We start from the raw sequence: 25,543 nt of genomic DNA on the forward strand, positions 1-25,543 counted from the left end.
CCAAGACTAATATGCATATTCAATGTTCTAACATACTGTAATATGGGATATTTTAAACATGCATGAACGGGACCATTTGACTCTGCCCCTTTAAGAGTCTGTGTAGTCGTTCCATTGCTTGCATAAACGAACACTATAACCTCCCTCTTCAACCCTTTTTAATATTTTCTAATACAGTTGCTCTTCACAACCACCCATTCTAACCCATTTTGTAATTTTAATGCCCTAGAATGGTCACAAAGTTTTTGAAATACATTCTTAGTAACTGAGAAGCCCCATGAACCCTATTTAAGGTAATGTTATTGTCGACTTAAAACATATTATAAAAAAATAAAACTATAACCCTCAGAAAAGTTTTTCCAGAAAAGGTTCCATGTCAATAAAGAAAGGTCAAGGTTATTACACTGGCATTTTGGTCAAGTTTTTCATTGCATTATGGGTGTCAATAGTTTAGTCAGGGTTGGAATGTGCCTGTTGGTGGAACTTTTCGTATCCACTTGGTTCAGAGCTGATGCTTCAATGGTCACGACTGATTCATTTTAAATGAATGAAACTAAACGGCCACAGAAGGGGCAATAAATAAAAGTAAACTGAAAGCATGCTATTTACATCACAAAGTAAACTCACTGTTCAACAAGATACTGTAGCTCAAATTATTTTTAAATCTATCATTTGGTGACTCAGTTTTCAAGTAGCCAATTTATTCCACTTGTAATTTTTCACCCTGTTCAATAAAAATAAATAAGGGAAACCCAAGAATAATTAAAATCTGATTTAAAATAACCATTATAATCAAATAAAAACAATAAATAGATTCTGACCATCCCCTAATTTCAGCATTTCCTTTAGGTAAAAGGGTCATTACTGGTGAAAGTAATGTGCAGGTTTCTCTTTTAAGCTGTCCCGTAAGTGCCGAACCATTGTGACTGTCTTTCCGTTTCTCCAAATCTTGAGTCTGACTCTCAAAATGACACAAAATGCAACCGGATGATCTTTTACAACAACCAATGCCCTCAAACAGACCAGGAGCGTAAGAAAACCCTTTCGGAGACCAAAAAAAGGGGAAGGGGAATTGGTTATGAAACAGTTCCAAACTTTCAGAGTCTCCTTACAATTATAGTTCAATCTCAAAAGTCTTTTGTAAGTCATTCGAAAAAGGGTTTTGCGCCTTCGGTTGCGATTTGGATTCCAGAGCAGCCCACTTTGCCTCAAAATGCTCTGCTTCCTGGGAACTGCCTGTGGGATTCGGATTCAGACTCTCCATCGGCCAACTAGTACCGCTTTTTATGGTACTACCGTTTTGAGTAACACTGGTGGTCACGGCCGTTGATTGGAAGGAGTTGTGCGGGTGGCCGTTGACGGTTGGAGGAGAGGCGAATGTGGTGGTTGGGAAACCTCCGGGAAGGGTGGGGAAAGCTGAATGTTGGCCACCACCAAGCGTACCTGTCTTAGGCCCCATCCCGATTCCCATCGCTGCTCCGCCCCCTGTATTGGCTGCAGAGCAGAATGCATTAGCTACCATTTGTGACGGAGTGATGCCCACCACGGGCACACTGGCATTGGGATAGGTCATGCTGTTGGCCAGAGTGGGCATATATGCCTGCATAGGTACAAAAGCCGGTTGAAGAGGCTGTTGGGCGAACATGCCAACAGGTGCGGGAGTGACGTCAAAGGCCATTGGGAATGGCTGCATTGAGGTGGGGAGGGAACCAGGCGCGATGGGAATGGTGGGCATGGGTGGAGGTTGCTGAGAGGGTGGTGGCGGAAGAGTAGGTGGAGTCTGCTGCTGGGCTTTCACCGCTTTAGCCACCTCTTCCAGCCAGCGCTCTGCTTCAGATGGGGTCCGTTTGTGGCCGCCCTGAGGCACGGGAGGAGGAGACTGGACAGCAGGCTCTGTTTGAACCCATGAGCTTGTAGCTGGGGAACAACGGGAAAGGTAAGAACGTTAAAATATGCCTGTACTATTCAAGTCAAGTCACCTTTATATAGCATTTTAAACTATCCAGATTGTTTTAACCTGTTAACAGTAAGCCCCCTTTTTTAGCATACTGTAGATGTGAAAATGTATTATGCAAACTTAAAGGGATACTCCACTTTTTTTGGAAATAGGCTCATTTTACAACTCCCCCAGAGTTAAACAGTTGAGTTTTACCGTTTTCGAATCCATTCAGCCGAACTCGGGGTCTGGCAGTACCACGTTTAGCATAGCTTAGCATAGATCATTGAATCGGACAGGACCATTAGCATCTCTCTCAAAAAAATGACCAAAGAGTTTCGATATTTTTCCTATTTAAAACTTGACTCTTCTGTAGTTACATTGTGTACTAAGACCGACGGAAAATGTAAAGTTGCGATTTTCTAGGCTGATATGGCTAGGAACTATACTCTCATTCCTGCGTAATAATCAAGAAACTTTGCTGCCGTACCATGAGTCCAGCAGGCGTAATGATATGACGCAGCGCCTGAGAAATAGTCCCCAGCTCGGTAACTTCCAACGTGACCGGGACTAAGTTTGTCTAACCTATTGGACCTATTTTCAGGCGCTGCGTCATATCATTATGCCTGCTGGACTCATGGTACGGCAGCAAAGTTTCTTGATTCTAGAATCTGTTGGCGTCTGTCGGAGCTTGATTTCGCGGATTGAACATCCTAGATTGTCTGAGATGTGACATGCTGTAATCTGATGACTGTCGGATTCTGTCAATGCAGTGTGAATTGGCCTTTAATGCTTGTAATTCATGAATGTTTTGGAATAAAGACCTACGGTTAGAAGACACTCAGCGAGTAATTGCTCAAGTAAAAGCACTTGAAAAAAAATTAAGTGTAAAAAAATTATGTTTACTGTAAAGCGAATGTAATGCACTTAACATTATATTTTATACAAAATGTATATTATTTTACAGAATAACTTAGACTCTAAAGCTGTTAGAATCAAAGCCATATGTCCAGCCGCCAAGTGTTCCAAATTTGAAGTTGATATCACAAAAATGTAGGTTCCTGTGAGATTGTTTAGGTGCTATACCAAGAAAAAGCAAATGGGTGACACCCATCCCATTGAATTTTTTGATGAATTCTCCAGTCACAAAACCGACAAAACTTCTATCGCAAAACAGTGGCCAAATATATAACATTGAGTCTCAGACCTTTTCAACGATATGTGATTTGTCAAGATTAGAAAAAGTTTTGATTACAAAATAGTGGAGTACATTTTGTAAAATTTGAAACATGAGACCGCCCATTGGGGGAGGAGCCCCTGCTTTCATGGTTACAGAATGTCCAGTTTTAAAATGGTTTCCACAGAATGAATTTTGAGTGTTTAAGCTTTTGAATGATACCTAATTTTTGATGATTACTAAAACATGTGATGGGGATAAAAGTGAATAAATATAGAGCGCACTTAGGGCCTGATTTATTAAACGGGAGTGGAAAGTTCTGCGCGTGATCTACGCAAATTAAAGAACACAGATAAAGCCGGATCATTTCCATAATGACCAACGCAATCTACCAAGAGCAAATTAGCGTCTGGTTTTTGACCGTCTGGTTTTTGACCGTCTGGTTTTTTTTGGGGCCGTAAATAATGGCGCAAATACCATTAAATCATCTAGCGCAAACCTTAGTAAATCACCTTGTATGATTCATTTAAATACTCTCCTCCCATAAATTTTGTATCTGAAAGGGAAACTCCAACAAATGCATATGCAATGAGCTCAGCCGCAAAAATAGCCCTGTCTAAGCTTTTTCTGCGCTAATTTTTCACTGCATGTCTAAATCCTGACAGTCATTTTTTAACGCCAAAAGAGGGTTTGGACTGGTGCAAGCTGTTAGTAATTCTAGCCTCTAGTGTCCCGCTACCAGGACACTGACAGTTAAGCAGCTTCACAGTAATTAACAGGAAAATAACAGAAACACAGAAATATGAGACGAACTCAGTGTTGATTCAGTTCAGTTCAAAAACAGTTTAAAGTTAATCAATTCTAAAATTTGTTTAATTCAGCTATTCAGCTCTACAAAAGACAATAGAGTCATCATCCAGCTCAATAGAGTCAGAGTAGTCAGATCGATAATATTACTGAATATCAAGTATCTTTTAAAGCCCTGTTCGCAATATATCTATATGTTTGTGTTGGGTTATGCAGTCTGTTACCTTGCAGTGGAGCAGGTGGAGGGGGAATGGCAGGTGGAGCGCTGCAAACTGGCAAGCAGTTGCTGATAGCTTTGGCACACAGGTCCTCAGATGGTTTGGTGAAAGAGTTGTTGATTTGGCTGCACAGAGCATTTATGCTGTCTGCCTCTCCTGCCAAAGACAGATCCATCTCTGGAACTAACACAAACCAATAGGGAAGCTCAATCACACTTGTGTGGCTCATATTGGTGGGCCATGCATGCAGTTTATGGGATTTTGCTAGTTACAATAACCTGGATCTATGATATAAGATACTGTTTTGAATTAAATTAATATTTTTATCCAGCAAGGATGCATTATACTGATCAAAAGTGACAGTTAAGACATTTATGATGTTACAAAAGATTTATATTTCAAATAAAGGCTGTTCTTTTGAACTTTCTATTCATCAAAGAATCCTGAAAAAGTTTTTAAGAGGTTTCCACAAAAATATTAAGCAGCAGGTTTTTTAACATTGATAATGATAATAAGAAGAAATTGAGCACCAAATCAGCATATTGAAATGCTAAAATATATATAAAGAAATTATATAAATAATATAAAAATCATGTGACAATTAAGACTGGAGTAATGATGCTAAAAATTCGACTTTGTATCACAGGAATAAATATATTAAATAGAAAACAGTTATTAAATTGTAACAACATTTCACAATATTACTATTTGTACTGATTTGAATCAAATAAATACAGCCTTGATAAAACCTCTTTCAAAAACATTTAAAAAAGAATCTTACCAACTTTTATTTATACGTATAGATTTATAATATGTGATATGATAATGCTTGAATTCTCAAATTGTTGAATAAATTCATTTGTGGTTTTTAAAACTATTAAATGTAATTTGTAGTGTGTTATAATGCTATTTTTAATACAGTATAGTAGAGAATTTTAATATCAACCATATATCGGTTATCAGTCCTAGCCTGACAATAATTATCAGATTATCAGGATCACACAGAATTTTAAAATAGGATCTCTAATTTAAAAAACAAATAGCCTAAATCAACAATGCAGTTAAAAAACGTTTTAATGGTCTGCTTTGCATTACAGTCCTCCTCATATCAAATTTGCTTGCACAACTACAAAGCAACATTTTTATGAAGAAAAACAACATACAATATGATGTCCTCAAACTTCCTACATATTTATTATTTTTATATTTATTATTCATGGATAAACCCTATCTTATATGGCATTGTTAAAAACATGACCCATAATTCCCCTTTTAGAATTTAGTCTAGGGGATTAAGCTAGAGAACAGAAACAGTAGCATAATTCTGTGCAAAACATGTTATCTATAGAGCACTACATAAAAAAGGACCAATGGAAGGATCCCTCATATAGATAACAGATCTAGGTAAATGCAGCAGTTTATGGTCTAGAATACACGCTCAAATTAATTTATGGGTACAATCAATGGAAATCGAGTTTTCTAAGATGGTCCTTTATACATATTTGTATGCAGGCTCTGCATTAGATACATTTTAAATGCCAAAGTCCACTAGTTGATGATACAGACTGCACAAAGTTAAGGCGGTAAACATTACTGGGTCAACATTACGGTTCCATTACACTTGAGTTGAGCTTGAGTACACAAAAAGAACTCACCTGGGTTCTTGGTCTGGAAGTCCGTCTTGCGCTGAAGGGTTGATGGGAGATCATTCAAGCGTAGGGAGAGCTGCCGTTTGAAAGGTGAGTTCTTCTGGCTAAGTTGAGGGAAGCCTCGGAAGGAGCCCTGCCGCACCAGCTGCTCGATAGGAGCGTGTCGGCGCGGGATGGCGTGAGGCCCGCCTGGCTCCGCCCTCTCCCCAGGTGAAGCCGCTCCTTCTGGAGGAGAAGCATTTCCAGGTGGCATTGCAGAAGTATAACACGCTTCTGCAGAGAGGGAGATTCACTAATCAGAATCATTTGTACAAAGAAAGCCTTTGGTGTTTGAGAGTTATGGAAACGAGACTGACCTTTCTTTTTGTCCTGCAGCTGTTTCATGATGTCCTCCCGGTCACTTTGCTGTCCAGCAGAGGAGATGCGGAAGGAGCCTTCCCTCACGAACGAGGTCCGGCTTGCATCGAAGGAAGCCGTGACCCCGCACTCCTTCTCTCTGCGTTGCTTCCGCTCAAGGCAAGCAGCAAAGGCGCATCCAACTGCATGACTCAAACGTTCACCCTAAAGTTGCATTAGCATTGTGGAAACACCAAACAATATTTAGAATTAGCTTTTTTGTCTTGTTCAAGAAAAAACTTGAGAAGCTAAGATAAATTTAAGATAAAAACATATTATATATAATATTAAAAATAATGTTTAATAAAACATAATACAAATACATACTTTAAAGATATTTAAAACTTCTGACAGTATATCTTAAATTAAGCAATTTTTTTCACACAAGTCTTATAATAATAATGAAAATGTTGTGGATGATGCTACATCACGGGGTAACACTTTAGTTTAGGGTCCAATTCTCACTATTAATTAGTTGCTTATTAGCATGCATAGTAAAGTGAGCCGAGCCGAGTCATACCACACAGTGGAAAAGTCCCTTTACTAGGATATTGGCTGATTATTATTACTTATAAAGCACATATTAATGCCTTATTCTGCATGATATTCTACATCCCTTAATCCTACCCAATACCTAAACTTAACAACTACCTATAAATAAGCAGTAATTAGGAATTTATTGAGGCAAAAATCATAGTTAATAGTTGGTTAATAGTGAGAATTGGACCCTGATCTAAAGTGTGACCCATCACAGCAACACTGTACACTTAAATATTTTGAAAAGCTAAGACCAATTTAAGATAAATATATATTATATATAATAATAATACTTTTTTTTAATTAAAAAACAATACAAATATATATTTAAAGATATTTAATACTTCTGACAGTATATAAGATGTGTGATACTATATCTTAAATTAAGCTTATTTTTTCCAATATTTGTAGATTTATGCTTGAAACAAGAAAAAAACTATTAGCCAATGAGGTAAAGAAAAAATAAACTTAATTCAAGAAATGAAGATATGCTTTATAAGTATGTAACTTTGTATCATGTTTTAAAGGTTGTTTAAACTTTTTAACTTTGAAATGAATGTACTGATTGGGAAAACTATATTTTACAGAGTATCTAAAATACTAACTAACTAGGTTAGTCTGTGTTCACATATCCAGTTCTGTTATTGTTTTTTATGGGGTGGACAGAAACGTGATATGGTCACAAAAGTTTGTTTTTGTCTAGAATAGTATTGGGATCCTAATCAAAACTCCATTCCATTCTAATCCTTAATGTGTTTTTCTCTGTGCCCCAAGTGCAGATAACAGTCTCTAAGCGGTTATTCCGCTTGAGATAACACTGCCATAATCCCTATCTTAATCCCACTTTGCAGGGAACAGAGGCTGAAAAATTAATCCCCGCTGGGTTCTCCTCACCGAGTCCTTCAAGGCCATGAAGCAGTGGCACATCCAGCGGCGAGTCGTTCCATCACGGCAGATGTAGGAGAATGCCTTATCGTAATTACGGTCAGGTGCGCAGAAAGACACTTTCTCAATGGTCTGGTCAACAATGAGGTCCTACAGAGAAAATAAGAAAGGGACAGATTGGGACAGGAGTATTTTGAAAGTGCCTAGTTCCATTTCATCTATATTTATTCAAAAATGTATTATTGTATTGGGTTTCATATTATTACTGTACATATTATAATTATACAGACAATGGGTCTTATTCATTTTTCATGAAAGTGATAGTTCTTTCAAAATATTAGAACCACGCGTAAATAGTGTGTAAAACATTCAAACATTTTGTGTTCTTTTAGGCAAACTGATGACATTGATAACACTATAATAATTGTTCATGAGTTTGTTTGCCACCATAGATCTTTAACTATTGAGGTTAAACGTATTTGGCTTGCTGTCCGCAGGAGAGGCTCAAGGAAGCGGCTTCAACTCAAGCTCTGAAATACCTCCAGGGACTACTACTGCTTGGAAAATATTTTTGGAAGGGTGCTTGTCGTATTTTTCTGGCCACCGAAAGTTGAAAAAAGTTCAACTTTGGGTAAAACACAGTGCTCGTCACTTCACTTTCTACCCAGCTGTCCAATCACAGTGGAGGAGGGGTGGGACAAATACCACACCAACAAAATGTCACATACTTGAACAATGACAAAACAACAATGGAGGAGAAGTATTGTTGTTATTGGTATTATTGCATTTTAATGTTCAATAATTGTTGATAAATCAAACTATCTGCAAAATCATATACTAGTAACACATTACTTCCTCGGATATTCCGTATCATAGCAACCAAAACGGCTAAAAAAACGGAACACTATGTAACTTTTTTTGTTCAAAATGTACAAAATCGTACATATGTCACTCGCCCGTGCGTGTTTAGTCATATCCGTAAATAGAGAAAAGTTGCTCCGGCTAGAAAGGTCGACATGGATCCGCTAAATTTCGAACCCGTTTTTATTACTCAACAGGCGAGTGAGGTATTTTATTCAACAGATAAATTGCTATTTGCAGGTCTCTAACAAAGTTCATTGTAAAGCATTATCTATTGTGAAGGGTCGTTTAATTATGGGTTGTTGTAGCGCTGTGCTGGAATTTGTTTTCAAGAAAGTACCATGTCAGAGCCAAAGCACAACCAAAACAATGTTCTTCCACAAAATGCATGCAGTTTTGTTTTTAAACTGCTAAAAGTTACATAGTGTACCCTTAACTATAAAATCTGAGGTTTACCAAGCGTTTGTAAATCCAGAGGAGAGTTTTTAGGAAGGTCCAATTCCTTGAAACTTTTTTTGTGGGGCATAATGCAAAAAGTGGTATAACTGTACTGAGATAGTGATAAAGTGATTTCAGTTTTAAAATATTATTTGAATTAATGTATCCAAAAGATTGGTCTTCTTTATTTATTCTTATTTGTCCATGACCCTACCACATTGTACCGTTTTAGTCCTTTTGATTGTTCTAACATGACTAAAGCTTTTTGTGTAGCCTGGACCTCCCACTGTAACAGTGGCTAGTGTTTCCTTGTTAGGGGGCCACACTAAATACATAATGCATGAGCTGAACAGTGTAGAAGTGGTAGGTGAGGGGTCAGTGAAGCAGAGGAGGACTGGGTTGAGGTGAGGGGCCCATTCACTGTTAGCCAATTACTGACCGAAGGGGCCCTGGTCAGATTTCTAAAAGCTTCATCATGGATGAATGTGTCCTGGGGGGATAACGGGGGTTTACAGTGGACGGGAAGAACTTTATGGATTCATGAATGCTGACTCATCTCAGTTGTCAGGAATAAGACTGTCTGGTCTTTACTAACAAAAACAAGTCTGGTCTTGTAATCAATAACCCTTTTACTATAATGAAAATTGACAAGTCAAGTAGGGCTGCTAATCATAATTGTTTTGGTCAATATTGTAATCACGGCTATTTAAATGATCAGGACTGGGAGATATGTCCAAGATCTTATGCATATTTTTTTTTCACAATAGTGATATATATTAAGTATATTTTTCTGGAAATAGGGTTGTTATGATATAAAAAAATGTAGATACCAAATGTAAGTTAAAAAAAAGTCCTCAAACATTCATTGAAGACAAGTCAGAAATACAATAAAAAACTAATTACAAACAATATGACAAATACAATAAAAAAGATGATTCTTAAAGATTCTTGTTCAAGCTATAAAAGTTATTTAGTCATGAACAGTGAGTGACCTCCTCTTTATCTTTTGTAGTTCTATCAACAGTAATGACAGACGGCAGTAGGTATATTAGGCTACTGTCACTTTAAGACCTAACACATGGATCCAATATACTGACACACATCTGACCTTTTAGTAACACACCCGAAGTCCAAGGTATACTTCGCTTGTTCGTGTTTCGCTCCGTCTCGAAGCGCACACACTGAAACTCACCTGGGGAAGAGTTTGAGTTTTCTTTCGCAGCTTAAGGCCTGTTCACACCAAGAACGACAACAATGAAGATAACCATATTGATAACTATATTAGCATCCACATCTATGCACGATAAAGTTCTGTTTATTATAAGCATGTGCTGCAGTAATGTCGTCTGCCACTGTATTCTGATTGGCTGTCAATCTTATTATCGTTCATCAGCTGGAAAAAATCATTTTGAAAGTGATTCCAACGATATCGTTCCTCTGCCGTTAACGCTATTGTTCTTGGTGTGAACGGGCCTTTAATATGCTCTTAATATCTCTTTAATATCAAGCATGTCCTGCAGTAGACTGCATTTTACGGCAGTCACAATGATTAGACTGATTTGGACATAAAGTTTGGGCTTTTAAAGAGGGGCAAAAGTGATGTAAAGGAATGTAATGCGCTTTATCTCAATTATAATGTTTCACTATTGTTGGAAGGCAAATTTGAAAGAAGAAATTCGATTAATCGCACAGCCCTGAAGTAAGGTTTAGCATGATAAAGGAGAAGAGGGACAGGACACACAGGTGGCGTGAGACCGCGGCAGGAAGGATTAGGTGGCAGTGCTGACTCATATGCATATGGGAGGATTACTAGAAGGGCATAATGAATGGACGTTTGAGTCTGGAGCCCTTACGAGAAACAAAAAAGAAAGCTTTGTGGCCTTCCGCCTTCAACTATGTGAGCTGAAAACTCATTATGTGAGGCCTTTGACCTTTTCTGGTTAACTTTCCGGGTTTTGTGTGAGGGAAGGATGTTACATTAATCCTCCAACTTTCAAAAGAAAAACCCAACCGTGAGAGACACGGGAACCCTTGGCCTCAAAAGTCATCTTGTGTCTGAGGCAGTCTAAGTGATGTCTCATGAAGCCGGATGGTCATGTGACGGGTCTTTTGGAGGTCTGCCAGGTTCCTCTTACTGCATGTTTTGTGTTTCCTACAGACCTACTCTCTCGCTGATAGAGTCAGCTAATTGATGGCTTGGGAGCTTTTCGGGGATGAAAGACTTTTTTGACCCTTGATTAATCACTTTCAATGGAAGCACAACAAAATTTCTATGCACACATACCTTAGTTTTATCGTCCACTACTCTCAGGCCATCAGCAGACACCCAAAGCACAGCCTTGACAGTTTTTTTCCCACTCTGAAAAGAAATATTGAAACAACATCAGCCTTTTGACACAACTGGATATTAGCACTACTGCAGAGGTTTTGATTTGCTGTGCATCAAGCATTCTAGCACAATCATTTTTGTCCATGATATATTTCCATGACAGTTTTAGCTTTTATCAGCTCAATATTTCCTACAGTGCATTAGAGAGCTGCCTGACAACATGCTGACCTGTGATACATGCGAGTTCCAGGAACAAGCCCCATTAAGGCCAGAGAAAACTTGGCAAATAAGAACATTTATTTAATATTATTATGCAATAAAAAAATTAAAAGTCTTTACTATGTCAAAAAAATCCTTTTGAACTTTCTATTCTTATCAAAGAATCATGAAAAAATTAAGTAAAAATATTTAGCAGCTCAACCATTTTCAAAATTTATAATAATAAGAAATGTTTATTCAGCACCAAATCAGCATATTAGAATGATCCAAGGAATAAATTACAATTTAAAATATATGAAAATAGAAAACAGATATTTTAAACTGTAATACTATTTCACAATATTACTATTTTTACTGTATTTTTTATCAAATAAATGCAACCTTGTAGAGCAGAAGAGACTTCTTTTAAAAGCATTAAAGACCCCAAACTTTTGAACAGTATTACGTGTGTGTGTGTGTGTGTGCCTTTGTATATTAGTTACTCGCACTGTGATCTTCCTATTTGGGGGGTCCTTGGCCCTGAGGTACATTCTTTAGGCCAAACTATTAGCATCGCATGTAGACTGAAAGCACACATCTAGTGCGCAATTAGGACAGGTTCAGTAGACTGCAAGAGCAACTCTCTAGGTTTTGGAACAGGGTTTAAATTTTTCATTGAATCTGTTGTGAGCAGATGTCTGTTTGAGAGAGTGAAGGATAGGACACAGTGAAATGCATTTAATCTGGAAAAACTGAAGGAATAAGTAAATGTGAAGAATGCAGCTAAATCAAGAAGAACTGAGGGAATCCAAATGTTGTTACAAGCAGCGCAAAAGTCACTGTCCAGCAGAACACTGAGGAAATGACACTGGCTGCAGGTAGAGAGAAGAGACCGGAAAAATAAGGAACAAGCACAGGCACAGAGCAGAATGAGATAAAGGCTTTGGGGGTTTTGGGAAGAAGAGAAAATAAATGAAGTGACTGTGTAGACAGACACAGCTGGAACTACCAACATGGGGATGAAAGAGCAGAGCGTATATGAACAGATGGAGTGGCCCCAAAGACAAGGACCACACACAGTCAGTGTCATACAAACTTTAAAAATTAAACAATTGTTTTACAAACAAAAATACATTATAAATACATAAAACGGTATTACAGTTCTGTTCTGACAATTCAGTAATGAGATTTGCAGAGTCAGGATACGGCTACTGACAGAGCAGCAATACTGAAGACAATAGCCATTGACAGAGCAGCTCCGATCTATAAAGATTGATTTTTAAAATAAATGTGACTCTGTTACTGTGAGGACTGGGCATTTAATGTACTGAGAGTCTATAAAAAGCATTTTGAACACAATGTGGAAATTTCAATTACTTTTCAAAATTAATTGACATTAGCTTTTTACTTGGTGAGCAAATGGCCTAGACATGATCTAGCAAAAACTGTTCCAAAAAGTGGGGAATAATAATAATAATAATAAACATATATATTGTTTGTTTTGTGCTGGTTACGCATTATTCAATTTGACCTACAGAAACACTGGCCACTTTATATAGAATTTGTACACTTTTCGATCAGTTAATTTCAGACTATTTCATTGATTTTTATTAATAGATATATTCACAATAGAAATGTATATTACTCAACAAAAATAATTTTTACAGTTTCCATAAATTTAATACATTTGTATTTGGATTGTAATTTCCTGATATTTTCACCTTACCTCAATAAAATAATAATAAATAATAATATAATATAATATAATATAATATAATATAATATAATATAATATAATATAATATAATATAATATAATATAATATAATACTCACATTTTTCCTATTCTGGCTGACTGTACATTTGAGCTTCTTTGGCTGCCAGTTTGCTTTTTATAGCAAGTGTATATTGTTTTATTCTGTGAGAATGGAAAGCATTACTCTACTCACCAGTTTCAGTTTTTTCACTGCATCTTCGCACACATGCATCCCTCTGGACTCCTCTACCTCCACCAGACCAAGGTACTGCGGAAAGAAGAGAGAGAGAGAGAGAGAGAGAGAGAGAGAGAGAGAGAGAGAGAGAGAGAGAGAGAGAGAGAGAGAGAGAGAGAGAGAGAGAGAGAGAATGATGACATTTTTCTTCCACAACCCCATTAATTCTCTAAATGACATGACATGCATTGTGAAAATAAAATCACTGCTCTGACATTTTTGGTGAGGTTATGTGAGAAAAACAGACAGGAACACAAATTTACTCAACCTCTTCAGGGAAAACTAGTCCTGTACAAACAGGGCTAGTGTAGATTTCAATGAGGAACCCGTTGAAAGGATATATTTGCAGAGGATATATTTGTGGAACTCTGAAGCGAGACACTTTGTCCAGCCTAAACCAATCAAAATCTCCTCACACGGGCACAATTAATAGTCATCTAGCCAGGGTTATGTGATTATGGTGGCCATGAGGACAGAGGCCATTACAGGATTACATCTCAGTCTCACAGAGATGCCTGATGCCTCAGGATGGAGAGTAAAATTAGGCTGAATTTAATTATACAAGATCCACTGCAATATATCCTCCACTTTACTTAATGATAGTCTTTAGTCTTGAAAAAGCATCTTTGCATTTCAAAAATAGGATTGTCAAATGCCTTTAATCAAAATAATTACATAATATTCTGATTAATGAATTACATTAATCACATATATCAGTACTTTGTGAGAAGTAGCCATATGAATATAAAAAATGGATTTACTTATTTGTTTTACTTTAATAGCAATACCAGCCACATTCTGGAATTCATATAGAGGTTAAATCTGTTATATCTCACAATAGATTTTCACACTGAAATAGGGTTGTGAATTTTCATTAAAATATTCACATAATTACACATTTAATGGATTTTACATGAATGAATGGTATATACTCTACTTCTTAACATCCTATTCAAGCCATGAACTTGGTGTTATTGTGTGGGGCTTTGATTGGTCGCCCTTTAAGTTCAAGTCTGTTTTTGTTCAAAGCTCTAGCCTTTGGCCCTCAGCCAAACACTGTTAGGGTGTTGCTGACTTTCAAACATTTAAAAAGTCAATCTATATCTGGACTTTCCTATTATACCTGTTTTCTTTTGCCCTCTTGCCCTAGTATTGCTTTGAATATCAGCGCCTTAGCGCGACATTTATTTCATTTGAAGTCTAAGCCATTATTAGAGTGTTAATGCTTAAATAACCAAGTCTGGAACATCATAAACTACACTACAGACATTTATGTTGGCAGAGCCTGGGTTAGATTGAATTCAAATGAAACTGACACTATTTACTTTCTTTATAAACATTCCTAGTCTTATTGTGCACTCTTAAAAAAAGCTTCAATGGGGTTAAATATAGAACCCTAGAGTTACATTTTAAAGAACATTTTATGCCAAAAGGGTTTTTATATAAGGAGAAATGTTTTAAGTGATTGCATAATACTTTCATGTTTGACAGGTTATTTAATTTTTTCTAGAGATAAAGTATGTTTAAGAAGTGCTCACTTCATCAAATTTAATAAAAATGAAAATAAAAAGAAATAAAAACAAAATTAAACAATTAAACTAAATCCATAAAATGATCCCATGATGGGAACCCCCCTAAAAGGTTCTATATATAAAGCGCTTGACAGAACCAACAGTTAATGTATTAACTAACATGAACTAACCACAAGCAATACATGTGTAACTGTATTTGTTTATCTTTGTTAACGTTAGTTAATAAAAACACAGCTGTTTATTGTTTGCTCATGTTACTTCACAGTGCATTAACTAATGTTAACAAATGCAATTTTTGATTTTAATAATGCATTAGTAAATGTTGAAATTAAAATTAACAAAGATTAATAAATGCTGTCGAAGTGCAGTTCATTATTAGCACGTTAACTAATGAAACCTTATTGTAAAGTAACAAAGACTTAAAAAGCCAGTTGACTTCTCAACTTACCCGGACAGGAAAGTTGCATTTGCCCTTCCGTACAGCCTCTTCATCTGCTTGCCATTGGTGTGGCCGGCTGGCTTCAGGCACGTAGGTGGGCTTCTTCCTGCGCAGGCTCTGACGCAGCTTATTCATCTCCACGCTCTCAAACTCTCTGTTGCTGAGGACAAGAAAGAAGACGCGTTAGCAGGAGCACAAAATCTTACTTCACCTGAGCTTCCAACTGTGAAGTCAGGACACACACTGGCTGGGTGTCAACTGAATGTTGACATATCATACAGACGGCAATGTTTCCAGTCATGCTGGATAGGCAGGATGTGATTACTCTGATTTGGATCTCAAAAAAAAAAAATGCCACCAACATTATTTTCAGATTTCTTGGTATTTTTCACTGAATGAAAATAACCACAGTCTATTGGATTAAACAGAAATTGCAGAGAATGTGTTCAACTCTGTCTTAAAAAACAATTACTTTGCTCTCAAGAGGCCTATTTATGTAACATAATTAGGTCATTCATTCTACCCTTAATTTGCATTGGTAATTTCAAATTCTGATGCACAACACAACAAAGCCAGGCCGCTCTGAAGAATGCAAATATTTGAAGCTGTTTAGTCCAAGTTATGCATGCACATCATAAAAATTCCATTGAAGAGAATTTACAGTAATACGCATACTAAAACATCAAACACTTAGATGGACAGTTCAGTGAAACAAAAGAGAAGATATTTTGAAAATTTTTACAAAAAGGTAAATGGGGACTGAGACTGTTAAAACATTTTTTTTTTTAAAATGTTATGCGCTTTTACTCATTTCAGTTCAGTTTCGAAGTCAAAATTGGTTTACTTTCTGAAATGTATATTTTATTTTATTTTTAATTAATAAAATGGTTATTATCTAATAGTTATATAGGTATTAATTTTGCCAAATATCTTTTCCACAAAAGAAAATAAATCATACGGGTTTGTAATGACATTAGGCTGAATCAATAGTTTAAAAAAAATTGCTTTAATATCCCTCTTACATTTCAACTTTTACATACTAAAATCTCATACTATAAAATTAATTATTATTACCATCTTTTCACACGGTTCGGCATATCTTCTCCTTTAAAAGCTGTGCACTTCCCACAAACTGTTGTACTGCGTTCTTCAATGTGAACCACACGCCACACAACCACTTTTGCTTTTATAGCATCACGTCAGAGGCCAAAAGCTCACATTTCCCAAAGCCATGACATGTTACGGGTAACAGGTGGCAGACATGGACTGGCGGAAGTACCACTATGTACGCCTGGCCCGAATCCTAAATACCACGTAACACACCCACATATTCAAAGGAACACATGATTGTATATGAGTGTGTTTTTTTTTAATAGCCCTGGCATCTAAGTCTCTGGAGGCTTGACTCAGCTCTGGCACGCGCCTGTTGCTGAGCTTTACAGATCGGTTAGGGGTCAGACACAGGATACGCGGGACTGGCACCTGCCGCTCGTCCGGGTAGTGAAGCGGGAATGGGCAGCTGAATCAACCACATGGCATTTTTAATGAGGCAGCAGGACATTACAGTAACATCAGTACATTCCCAACAGGAGGGTCTAGATGTTTGGCGGTTCTTGATCAAGATCAGTCAATGCTTTTGCAGGAAGAAAAAAATGGTGCTTCCGAGATTCTGCTATACTTTTGGGATTGATCTAATGGCTGAAAGGCTGCCAAACAGCAGAGAGGGAGGAGAAGACATTCGCAGACAGAGAACAGGCCAAAAGCCAATGAGAGAAAGAGAAGAGACTTTATAAGGAGAAGAAAGAAGGAGCTTGAGATGTAGAAGGGGAGGGAGACAAGTGGTAAACACACTCATTGAATCTTAATGAGGTCAGAGTTTTAAAGTGTGTCGCTCACACTGTGGAGCCAGTCACAAACGTCCTGACTGGTGCAGCATTTTGTTGATTACAAATTTGATCTAAATGTAATAATACAGAAAATGACAATGCACAATTAAAAAGTTAATATCATGAATCTCTAGTCGGAGTGTGCATGATTGACTGTTTACATTTGAATAATAACTACTTAAAACAACTTGAGCAATGAATTTGCTGAAATGAAAATTCATTTCAATTTCTTAATGTTTATGTGAATATGTAACATTTAAATAAAAAACTGTTTACTAACATAGTAGTTTCTGCAATGGCATCGCGAAATTCCACTAGATTTGGTATCGCCTACTAATATGTTGGTGTCCTGACACTCGTTAACACATACAGCAAAGAAAACAATTTGTTCTTGAGAGTTTCTTATGAGACCCGCTAGGGAAATTTCCAAAACATGCATGTGAAAGTCACACAACAGCCATAAGAGCTATCCAGGCCATTCCATGGAAATGATTTCATCACCAAATGAAAACCAGCTGGAGCAACATGGGTAGAGTGAACCAAGACTAAACCAAAACAACACTCAAGACTTCATACACAAAACATTTGGCAGAACACTTCTCTTCATGTGTATGTCTGATGGACCGACCATCTACCGCATCAGATCCAAGCAAATATCTTGGCTACTATGTATAAAGATTATACATTTATATTACGAATAATCTTGGCTTCTCTGTGAAGCATATTAACTGATTTATTTAAAAAAATCATAACATGCTCATAGCAAAATCCCACTGAAATACTTTTAAAGTAAACAATAAGAACATTTTTAAAAGGTATGACTTCAGAAGACTTGGAATTCACTGCATGAGTTGAATGGACCACTTTAATACTATATTTATTATGCTTTCGTGCCCTTTTCTGAAACTTGAAGGAGAATGAGAATAATGCATGGATTCTCATTTCTGGGTGAGCTATTCCTTTAAGGTAATGGGTTGAAAGAAAGAAACGGTGTGGGAGGGAAAATGAAAGAGAGAAAAAACAGCGCAGTGAAGGGGCTAAAACCTCACTTAGGACGCTTCGGTGAGCATACGGGCCGTAGCATCACGTGTAACTAACAAATCAAAAAGGGCTCCTATAGCAAGAGGCTCAAAATCTACAAAAGACCATCCTAAGCTCCCCTGCGGCATCTCAAGACTGTAGAGATACTGATGAGGCAAAGGCTGCAGTATGACTCTCACTACAGTGTGGAGGCGGGGGAGCAGATATAGCTTTTGTCTCATTATTGCAAAAAATCAATGCTCTCAGCGCAAGGAATCAGACCGCAGCAGCTGCCTGCGCTCATTTTAGAGACACCGTGGGTGGACAGTGTAATGGAGGCTTTTTGGGTGCTTTTGAAAAAGGGAGTAATTGTAGCATGACACTTACGGTCTCTTACGGTAGGCTGTGCTCAGGCCTCTTCAATGGCATTGAGAAGATCGGGTGGAAAATAGTCACTGGAAAATTCTGTAATTGTTTTATTCTATCCTCATTATTTACTTGGCCTTTTATTGTTTCAAACATCTGTGAAATATAAAAAGAAATTTTGAAGAATATTACTGCTGCTCAATGAAAATGAATGGTGATCAGGGACTGTCAAGCTCCATAAAGGTCATCTTATGATGCTTTTTTTATTTTTGCAGTTTGAAAGCCCCTGATCACAATATGCTTTCATTATATGGAAAACAGAAGCTCAGATATTCCTCAAAATATATCTTATTTTGTGTTCAATGGAACAAAAAAGGTCATACATGTTTGGACTGACATGAAATTTCGGTGAATTATAATAAGTTCCGTTATCATGAGACAAGCAGGGCAAAGCAATTATGGATGCCCCGATATAAATATTTGGACCAATACAATAAATCTATAATTATTTTCATTATTATGTCCGATAACTTATAAGTAGTTAACTTTTATACTAATTTGTCTAAATAAATTAACAATAATACAATGAAAAAAATTAATAATGTAAATGTGAATTTAGGTGTCACAACATTATAACATACTGTACAAATGAAACTGAATATTACATTACTGAATATTAAATTATTAAAAAATAAACTAGTTATTATTAAATTAGCGTTTTAAAAGTTACATGTAAAATAAGAGGAAATAATGCAAAATTAAATATCTATTTTTTACCGATACAATAAAAAAACTTCAAATATCGACTGATAACCGATATGTTGTCGATATATCATGCATCTCTAAATTCGATATGAGTTCAAAGGTCTGGGGTCAGTCTTTTTTTTTTTTATATATATACTTTTTATTCAGCTAAAACAGATTAATTTGATCAAAAGTGGCATTTATAATGTCCATTTCAATTCTTTTGAACTTTCTGTTCATCAAAGAGTCCTAAAAAATATTTATATCCCGTTTTCCACACACAAAAAAAAAAAAGATTTAGCAGCACAACTGTTTTCAACATTGATAACAATAAGACAAGTTTCTTGAGCAGCAAATCAGCATATTAGAATGATTTCTGAAGGATCATGTGACACTGAAGACTGGAGTAATGATGCTGAAAATTCAGCTTTGATCACAGCAATAAATTACATTTTTAAAATATATTAATATAGAAAAGTTATTTTGTAATATTTCACAATATTTACTGTATTTAACACTGTAGTGTTAAAAAAGTTATGTCATATTCCATCAAATAAGAGGCCACAGTCCAACATGAGTTGTACACATATTTCTGGAGTACATACAGAGCTGCATACAAGTGACCCAGTTTTAGACCTTATAAACCCCGTTTGCAAATATTATCTGACCCACAGAGCAAAGGCGACTTGTTTCTCTGGCCATCTGTCACAGCTCGTCTAAAGAATCCACACCATAACACACCTGCTCAGATTGAGGCTACACTCACACACATAAACATGACACCCACCCACACACACCCACATACGTCAGATCCAGACGTGAGTAATCGTGTTTGCAGATGACAGGGGAAAAGGGGTCAGACCAAATGTTTATCCCAAAAGGAACAGGCCTGTGCTAATATCATCAATACCGAAAGACACTGACACAGTGACCATTTCACACTCACAGCCAGTGTGAATATGTGGGTCATTCAGGTTTGCAGTACATGCTGTCGATTCAATCACGTAGGAGTTTTCGATCAGAATTCACTGACATAAGCTGATGAATGTTCGTAGCACACAAACTAAACCAATGTCCTAGTAAAACAATCCTCCTACAAAATGTATGTCTGTGTGCAAGTCGCTTTAAAGAGTTAGACAGCCGTGGGCTGTAATGCAGTGAGACATCTGATTCAGAGACTGCCATCAAGACGAGTCTTATGCGCTCGATTGACAGACACTCTGCCTAACCAACAAGGGCATCTGAGGCTTTTCCCAAACCAAATTTTCCCTCAATCCACCACAGGCCGAAATCAAGCTCAACTTAAGAGGCATGATTATTATTTGCCAAGGATATTTCCCTTGCTCTGCTGTTTATTTTAGGGATATGTAGCTTCTTATTAGCAGTGGTTATGAAAAGACATTCAACTCTCCTTTGGATATAAATCAACCTTACTTAGAGTTGAAACAATGAAAAACAATGAAACAGAAGTAGCGACAGATTTTCCTCCAGGTTATTCTTCAGCACATCCAAGTGTAGCAGATTATCGAAAAAGAAAAAAATGTAGGACGTGGAGCATCGGTTGTTGGTTAGATTTAGAGATGTGGGCATTGCATTCAAAAATTGAGCAAGCTTGCAGGGGTGGGGTTTATGCGGAATAAAGTACAAAGTATACTTTAGTTTTTATGCATGTGAGTCGAAAAAGAAACTGAAGAGACAGAACAACAACACTAAACTACTGGACAAACATTCATCTTTCTAGTGCGAGTATGTTCATGCACGCTATCACATAGTTAACTTTGAAAGGATATGCTTTCAACTCTAAGCAAATGCCTGTGTTCACATCCAAACTGAGGTATACTTTGGGCTTAAAAGATTGGAGAAATCCAGCAGAAAATGGAGTTATGCAACAACAACAAAATTACAAGGTCAAAACTAATTTAATCAAATGAAACATGCATTGCTGAATTAAAACTTGTGTCATTTTTCATTGAACAAAAACATTCAAAATTGATTAGATAAACAAATGAGGAGATTATCATAAGGCCTCCTACTTCCCTTTGAAGTAGGACACTTTCCGGTTCATCTTCATCCACCTTGGTCTTCCTCAACACCCCATATGTGCCCACTTGACGTCCGTAAATATTTTTTAATTGGAAACATTTTATCGCACTCCCTAGGCTCTCCCCAGGCCTACTGACCTTGACTACAGAAAGAGGCATTATTCACAAGCTTCTTCTCACAGCATTTGTAGATTAAACTTGAAACATGAGAGACAAAAAAGAGATAAAAGAGGCAATATATCTGAGTCTTCTACCAAGAGTGAGGGAAGGAGGGGCCTGTGAACGGTTGTTATCAGAGGCTTTGCATGTGAATACCTCACATCTCCATACTTAAGTCAAACCCTAACATGTATGTGACCTCCTTGAAACCTTCAGTTCATCCCCTTACATTCTTCAACAGCTAACATTCTCTAGAAGCGATTCCTTTGTCTTCCTCCTCTAATCCCTCTGTCAAAAGCATCATATATTGAGTAACAATAATGGTAGAGTGTCTGTTTTAAATACATTCAATAAAAAAAGATTAATATAGTTAAGTAAGAAAATCTCTACGTAACTCATGCAAGATTAACTAAATGAATCATATAAGCAGTGGTATTGATTGAATACACATAGGAAAATAATATTTCTCTTACATGTCTTGCTTATCTAAATGTGATATAATGTGTAGTTTTCCTTGCTGTGTTGACTGTGAAAAACAGGTTTTATTTTAGGTAGGCTATTTTAAAAACTAAATAAATGAAACACAAGCTTTTACTGAATGTGCAGACTGGGCAGACTGCAGGGAAAGAATGGCTAAAGGTCTTCTTGAGTCTTGACTTGAATTATTGATTTTGTTTATTTTTGGGTGAAGGGCAGGACATTGAAAATAGCTCTGAGGTTCCTCTTTCAACAAAATGTCAACCAAGTACATAGTCTCTCATAGATTTTTCAACATAGAGTGGGTAGATTGACATCCAGGAGGTTTCAAGAGCTGAGACTTGAACTGTCTAGACAAGCATGTGTGATGTTCTTGAAGAATAACTCAACCTTGAGATAAAATTGAACACCTTGGTTTTCCAAAGCTTTTCTGACCATTTTGAATGTTCATAAAATATATTTTTGTCAAACAAAGATCTGCATAGCGTCAGTTATCAGCTCAATCTAGCTTTAGTCCAGCTGATCCATCATCTAAATAAACTTGGACTAGGGATTAGTCACGATGGTCGACTCAATCAATTAATGAAATTCAGTGGGCAACTGGGATGTGTTCCTGGGTCCATGTTGTTTGTTCTGAAGCAACATTCCCATCAACCAATCAGATTGTAGGGTTAGGCTTAGGGAAGGGCCTGGGACTTCCTTACAATTTAAGGGTTGGTTAATTAGTTGGGGTTAGGGTCATAAATACACCCATAGGGAAAAATAAATTAACCTAAAGGAAAACTGTAAAATAATGAGATTATTTTTCTTACTCCATAAGAAATATACATATTTTATCTTAAAAATAAATGTTAAATTAAAAAACCCACACAATTCAAGATATTCTCTGTAAACTAATCCTAATAATGCACATAAACCAATTTGCTTCTGAGGTAAATATGTTTTGTCTGAATCATTTTTAGATATTTTTACTTGATTTTTTTTTAAGTGTCGAACACGTGTTTTTTCCAAGACAAACAAAAGATCATATCAAAATTCTAAGAAAATCGCTAATGGGTAAGAAAAATAGGTAACGCTTTATTTTATGGTCCAATTCTCACTATTAACTAGTTGCTCATTAGCATTACTATAATATTGGCTGTTTATTAGTACTTATAAAGCACATAGTAATGCCTTATTCTGCATGACCATATTCTACATCCCCTAATTACCCAATACCTGAATTTAACAACTACCTATTAACTAACTATTAATAAGCAGTAATTAGGAGTTTATTGAGGGAAAAGTCATAGTTAATAGTTAGTTAATAGTGAGAATTGGACCCTAATCTAAAGTAATCTAATCTAAACATATATTCTCTGAAAACAAGTCTTACTAGTTTTGTTATATGTTTTAATCTGGGGGAAAGTTGGGATTTTTTTCTTAGTGAAAATTATGATTCCTCATACACAATTGTAGTGACCTATTTTGCCTTCTGCATATCATGCATGTAACCATGGCCCTTTAAGGCCACCAGTAAGAGAAACTGATAGGTAGAGACATGAGAATCCTCTCAGTCCACTGCGTTCTCTGTAATGAAGCCCTTCCAGGAGAGGAACATCAGACATGATCAGTCTTTAATTTGTTTTCTGATCAACCAGCCTACAATGCATTTGATAACCGCAGAGAGCCACAACAACAAATAAATCGAATAATAAACAGACAGATAAGTATCAGCTGATCTATTCAGTTGGTATATCAATTTATCTATTAATCTGAGCCATATGGAGGCTCATGCAGTTACTTCCTGTAAGAGTATTAGCCAAACACAAGCCTCCAGAATAAGCTTGGTTACTAATCTGTAAGATGCACTGGTTCTAGGACCTATGTATTTATTTTAATAAACACAAATTTCACGGCACGAAACAAAACATCCATTACCCTATTCCCGTGAGGCTAATTCTTCATCTTTAAATAGAAAAAAAAAACTCACCTCCCCTCTTCCGTCTCATCCATGTCACTGCTGAAACTCATTTTAGACAGATAGCAGAAGACCAAAGCCAGGTGAAGTATCAAAATCGAACCACCGATGGTTTCGCAGTCAAAACTGACGTTTGATATAAAGCTTGAGGCAAAATGCTGTTGAATATTCAGTACTGGGATCCAAGAGAAGGAGGAAACCACACCTCCCCTTCAGAGATTAACTTGGAGAAGGCGACAATAACACATGTGCTCAGTCTCATCACCATATGTGTCCTCGCCTACAGAAACACACGCGGACGCAGGGAGACATGCGAATTTGCCAGGATGTGCTGAGCTGCAGCCTCTGAGGAACAAATCAACTTTTTGTCTTTCCACAACATAGACTGCGAGGGGAGGATGGAGAGTGAAAGATAGAGAGACAGGGAGGGGAGGGGGAGAGAAACAGAGGAGGAGCGCGGGCGGAGGTGATTAGACTGGAGATGGTGATGACACACTTTCAGTCGCCCATCTGCAGTGCCAGTTGTCTGTGTCGTTGTGTTTGTACTCTTGCTGTGTTCCTAAGCTGCACTCAGCTCTTTAGGCATAATTTCTACTCATAGAATAGCTAATGTAAAAAAGACAGTTTTGTTATTCTGATAGATTAGTTATTGAGGATAGAGCGCATGCTTCCTGTAAGCCTATTAATGCTGTAGTTATGAAGAATGACCTCAGTGCACTGTACTTGCGTAACAAAATGCCTTTCAAAATTTAAAGACATACTGCCTTTTTATTTGTATTTTTAGATTGCTTTTTTATTTCTAAGGAAAGACATTTCCTTGACATTTATAATGAATTTCGAAATATTTTTTAAATAATCTTTTTATTATTTGTTATTTTTTGAGGAACCCCTTTGAACTAAAATATGCACTTTAAGAAGTTAATATCAATGATTTTATATAATGATTTAATAAATGATTAGCTTTTTTCAACTCACAAACTCCCTGCAGTTTCCTCACAACCCCCCTTTTTTTTTAAAACCCTGAGGGTTTATTCCATATTCCATGTTTATCTATCTATTATTTCTTCTGTTTACATGTGCATGAAAGGAACCACAAAAAAAAGTAAATTGTAGGTCATGCTTAAAGGTGCAGTGTGTAATTTCTGCAATGTTAGTGGAACAAACCGAAATTGTTTTCAAACAGGTTTCCCAAAAACTGTCACATTGTTTAGGTATACAGTAAGTCCCGCCTCAAACTCACACCATTGGTTGAGCCAATTAATCTGTGTTTACTTTCAAACCTTACTTATTGTTGTCTCTGCACAATAAACTGGGATATAGAAAGTATTTTGAAAGTGTTTGCCCTTCTTTTTGTTGTACATGTGATAAACTTTTTTTTTTTTTTTTAATCTGGAAATTATGAAATCGCTCAATATGTCACTTGAACGCACATTATTAGGACTAACAAACTTATCTGTGATAATTTCACAGGACTTGAAGGCAGTATAACTGTCCCTT

At 36.7% G+C, this 25,543-nt stretch overlaps 1 protein-coding gene across 1 annotated transcript; it reads right to left on the reverse strand.

Moving 5' to 3' along the window:
• Positions 1-987: 987 nt before the first annotated feature.
• numbl (NUMB like endocytic adaptor protein) lies at positions 988-24,433 on the reverse strand. The gene is made up of 9 exons (XM_084127094.1): positions 24,059-24,433; positions 15,402-15,552; positions 13,380-13,454; positions 11,189-11,263; positions 7,615-7,755; positions 6,144-6,348; positions 5,794-6,060; positions 4,145-4,321; positions 988-1,917 (listed from the first exon to the last, which is right to left on the reverse strand). Exons 1-9 carry the CDS (start codon positions 24,097-24,099, stop codon positions 1,115-1,117), a joined length of 1,935 nt encoding a protein of 644 aa, XP_083983220.1. The 5' UTR covers positions 24,100-24,433; the 3' UTR covers positions 988-1,114.
• Positions 24,434-25,543: the final 1,110 nt, after the last annotated feature.

This window comes from Abramis brama, assembly GCF_963993115.1.
Source record: "Abramis brama genome assembly, chromosome: 10".
NCBI classification, from domain to species: domain Eukaryota; kingdom Metazoa; phylum Chordata; class Actinopteri; order Cypriniformes; family Leuciscidae; genus Abramis; species Abramis brama.

What these genes read in the sequence shown, in the direction of transcription:
- numbl (XM_084127094.1), bottom strand. Translation starts at nt 24,099, where the DNA reads ATGAGTTTCAGCAGTGACATGGATGAGACGGAAGAGGGGAG. An exon ending in GATGAGACGGAAGAGGGGAG is followed by an intron (nt 15,553 to 24,058) that starts GTGAGTTTTTTT and finishes TCTTGTCCTCAG; the next exon opens with CAACAGAGAGTTTGAGAGCG. An exon ending in TAGTGGACGATAAAACTAAG is followed by an intron (nt 7,756 to 11,188) that starts GTATGTGTGCAT and finishes TTTTCTCTGTAG; the next exon opens with GACCTCATTGTTGACCAGAC.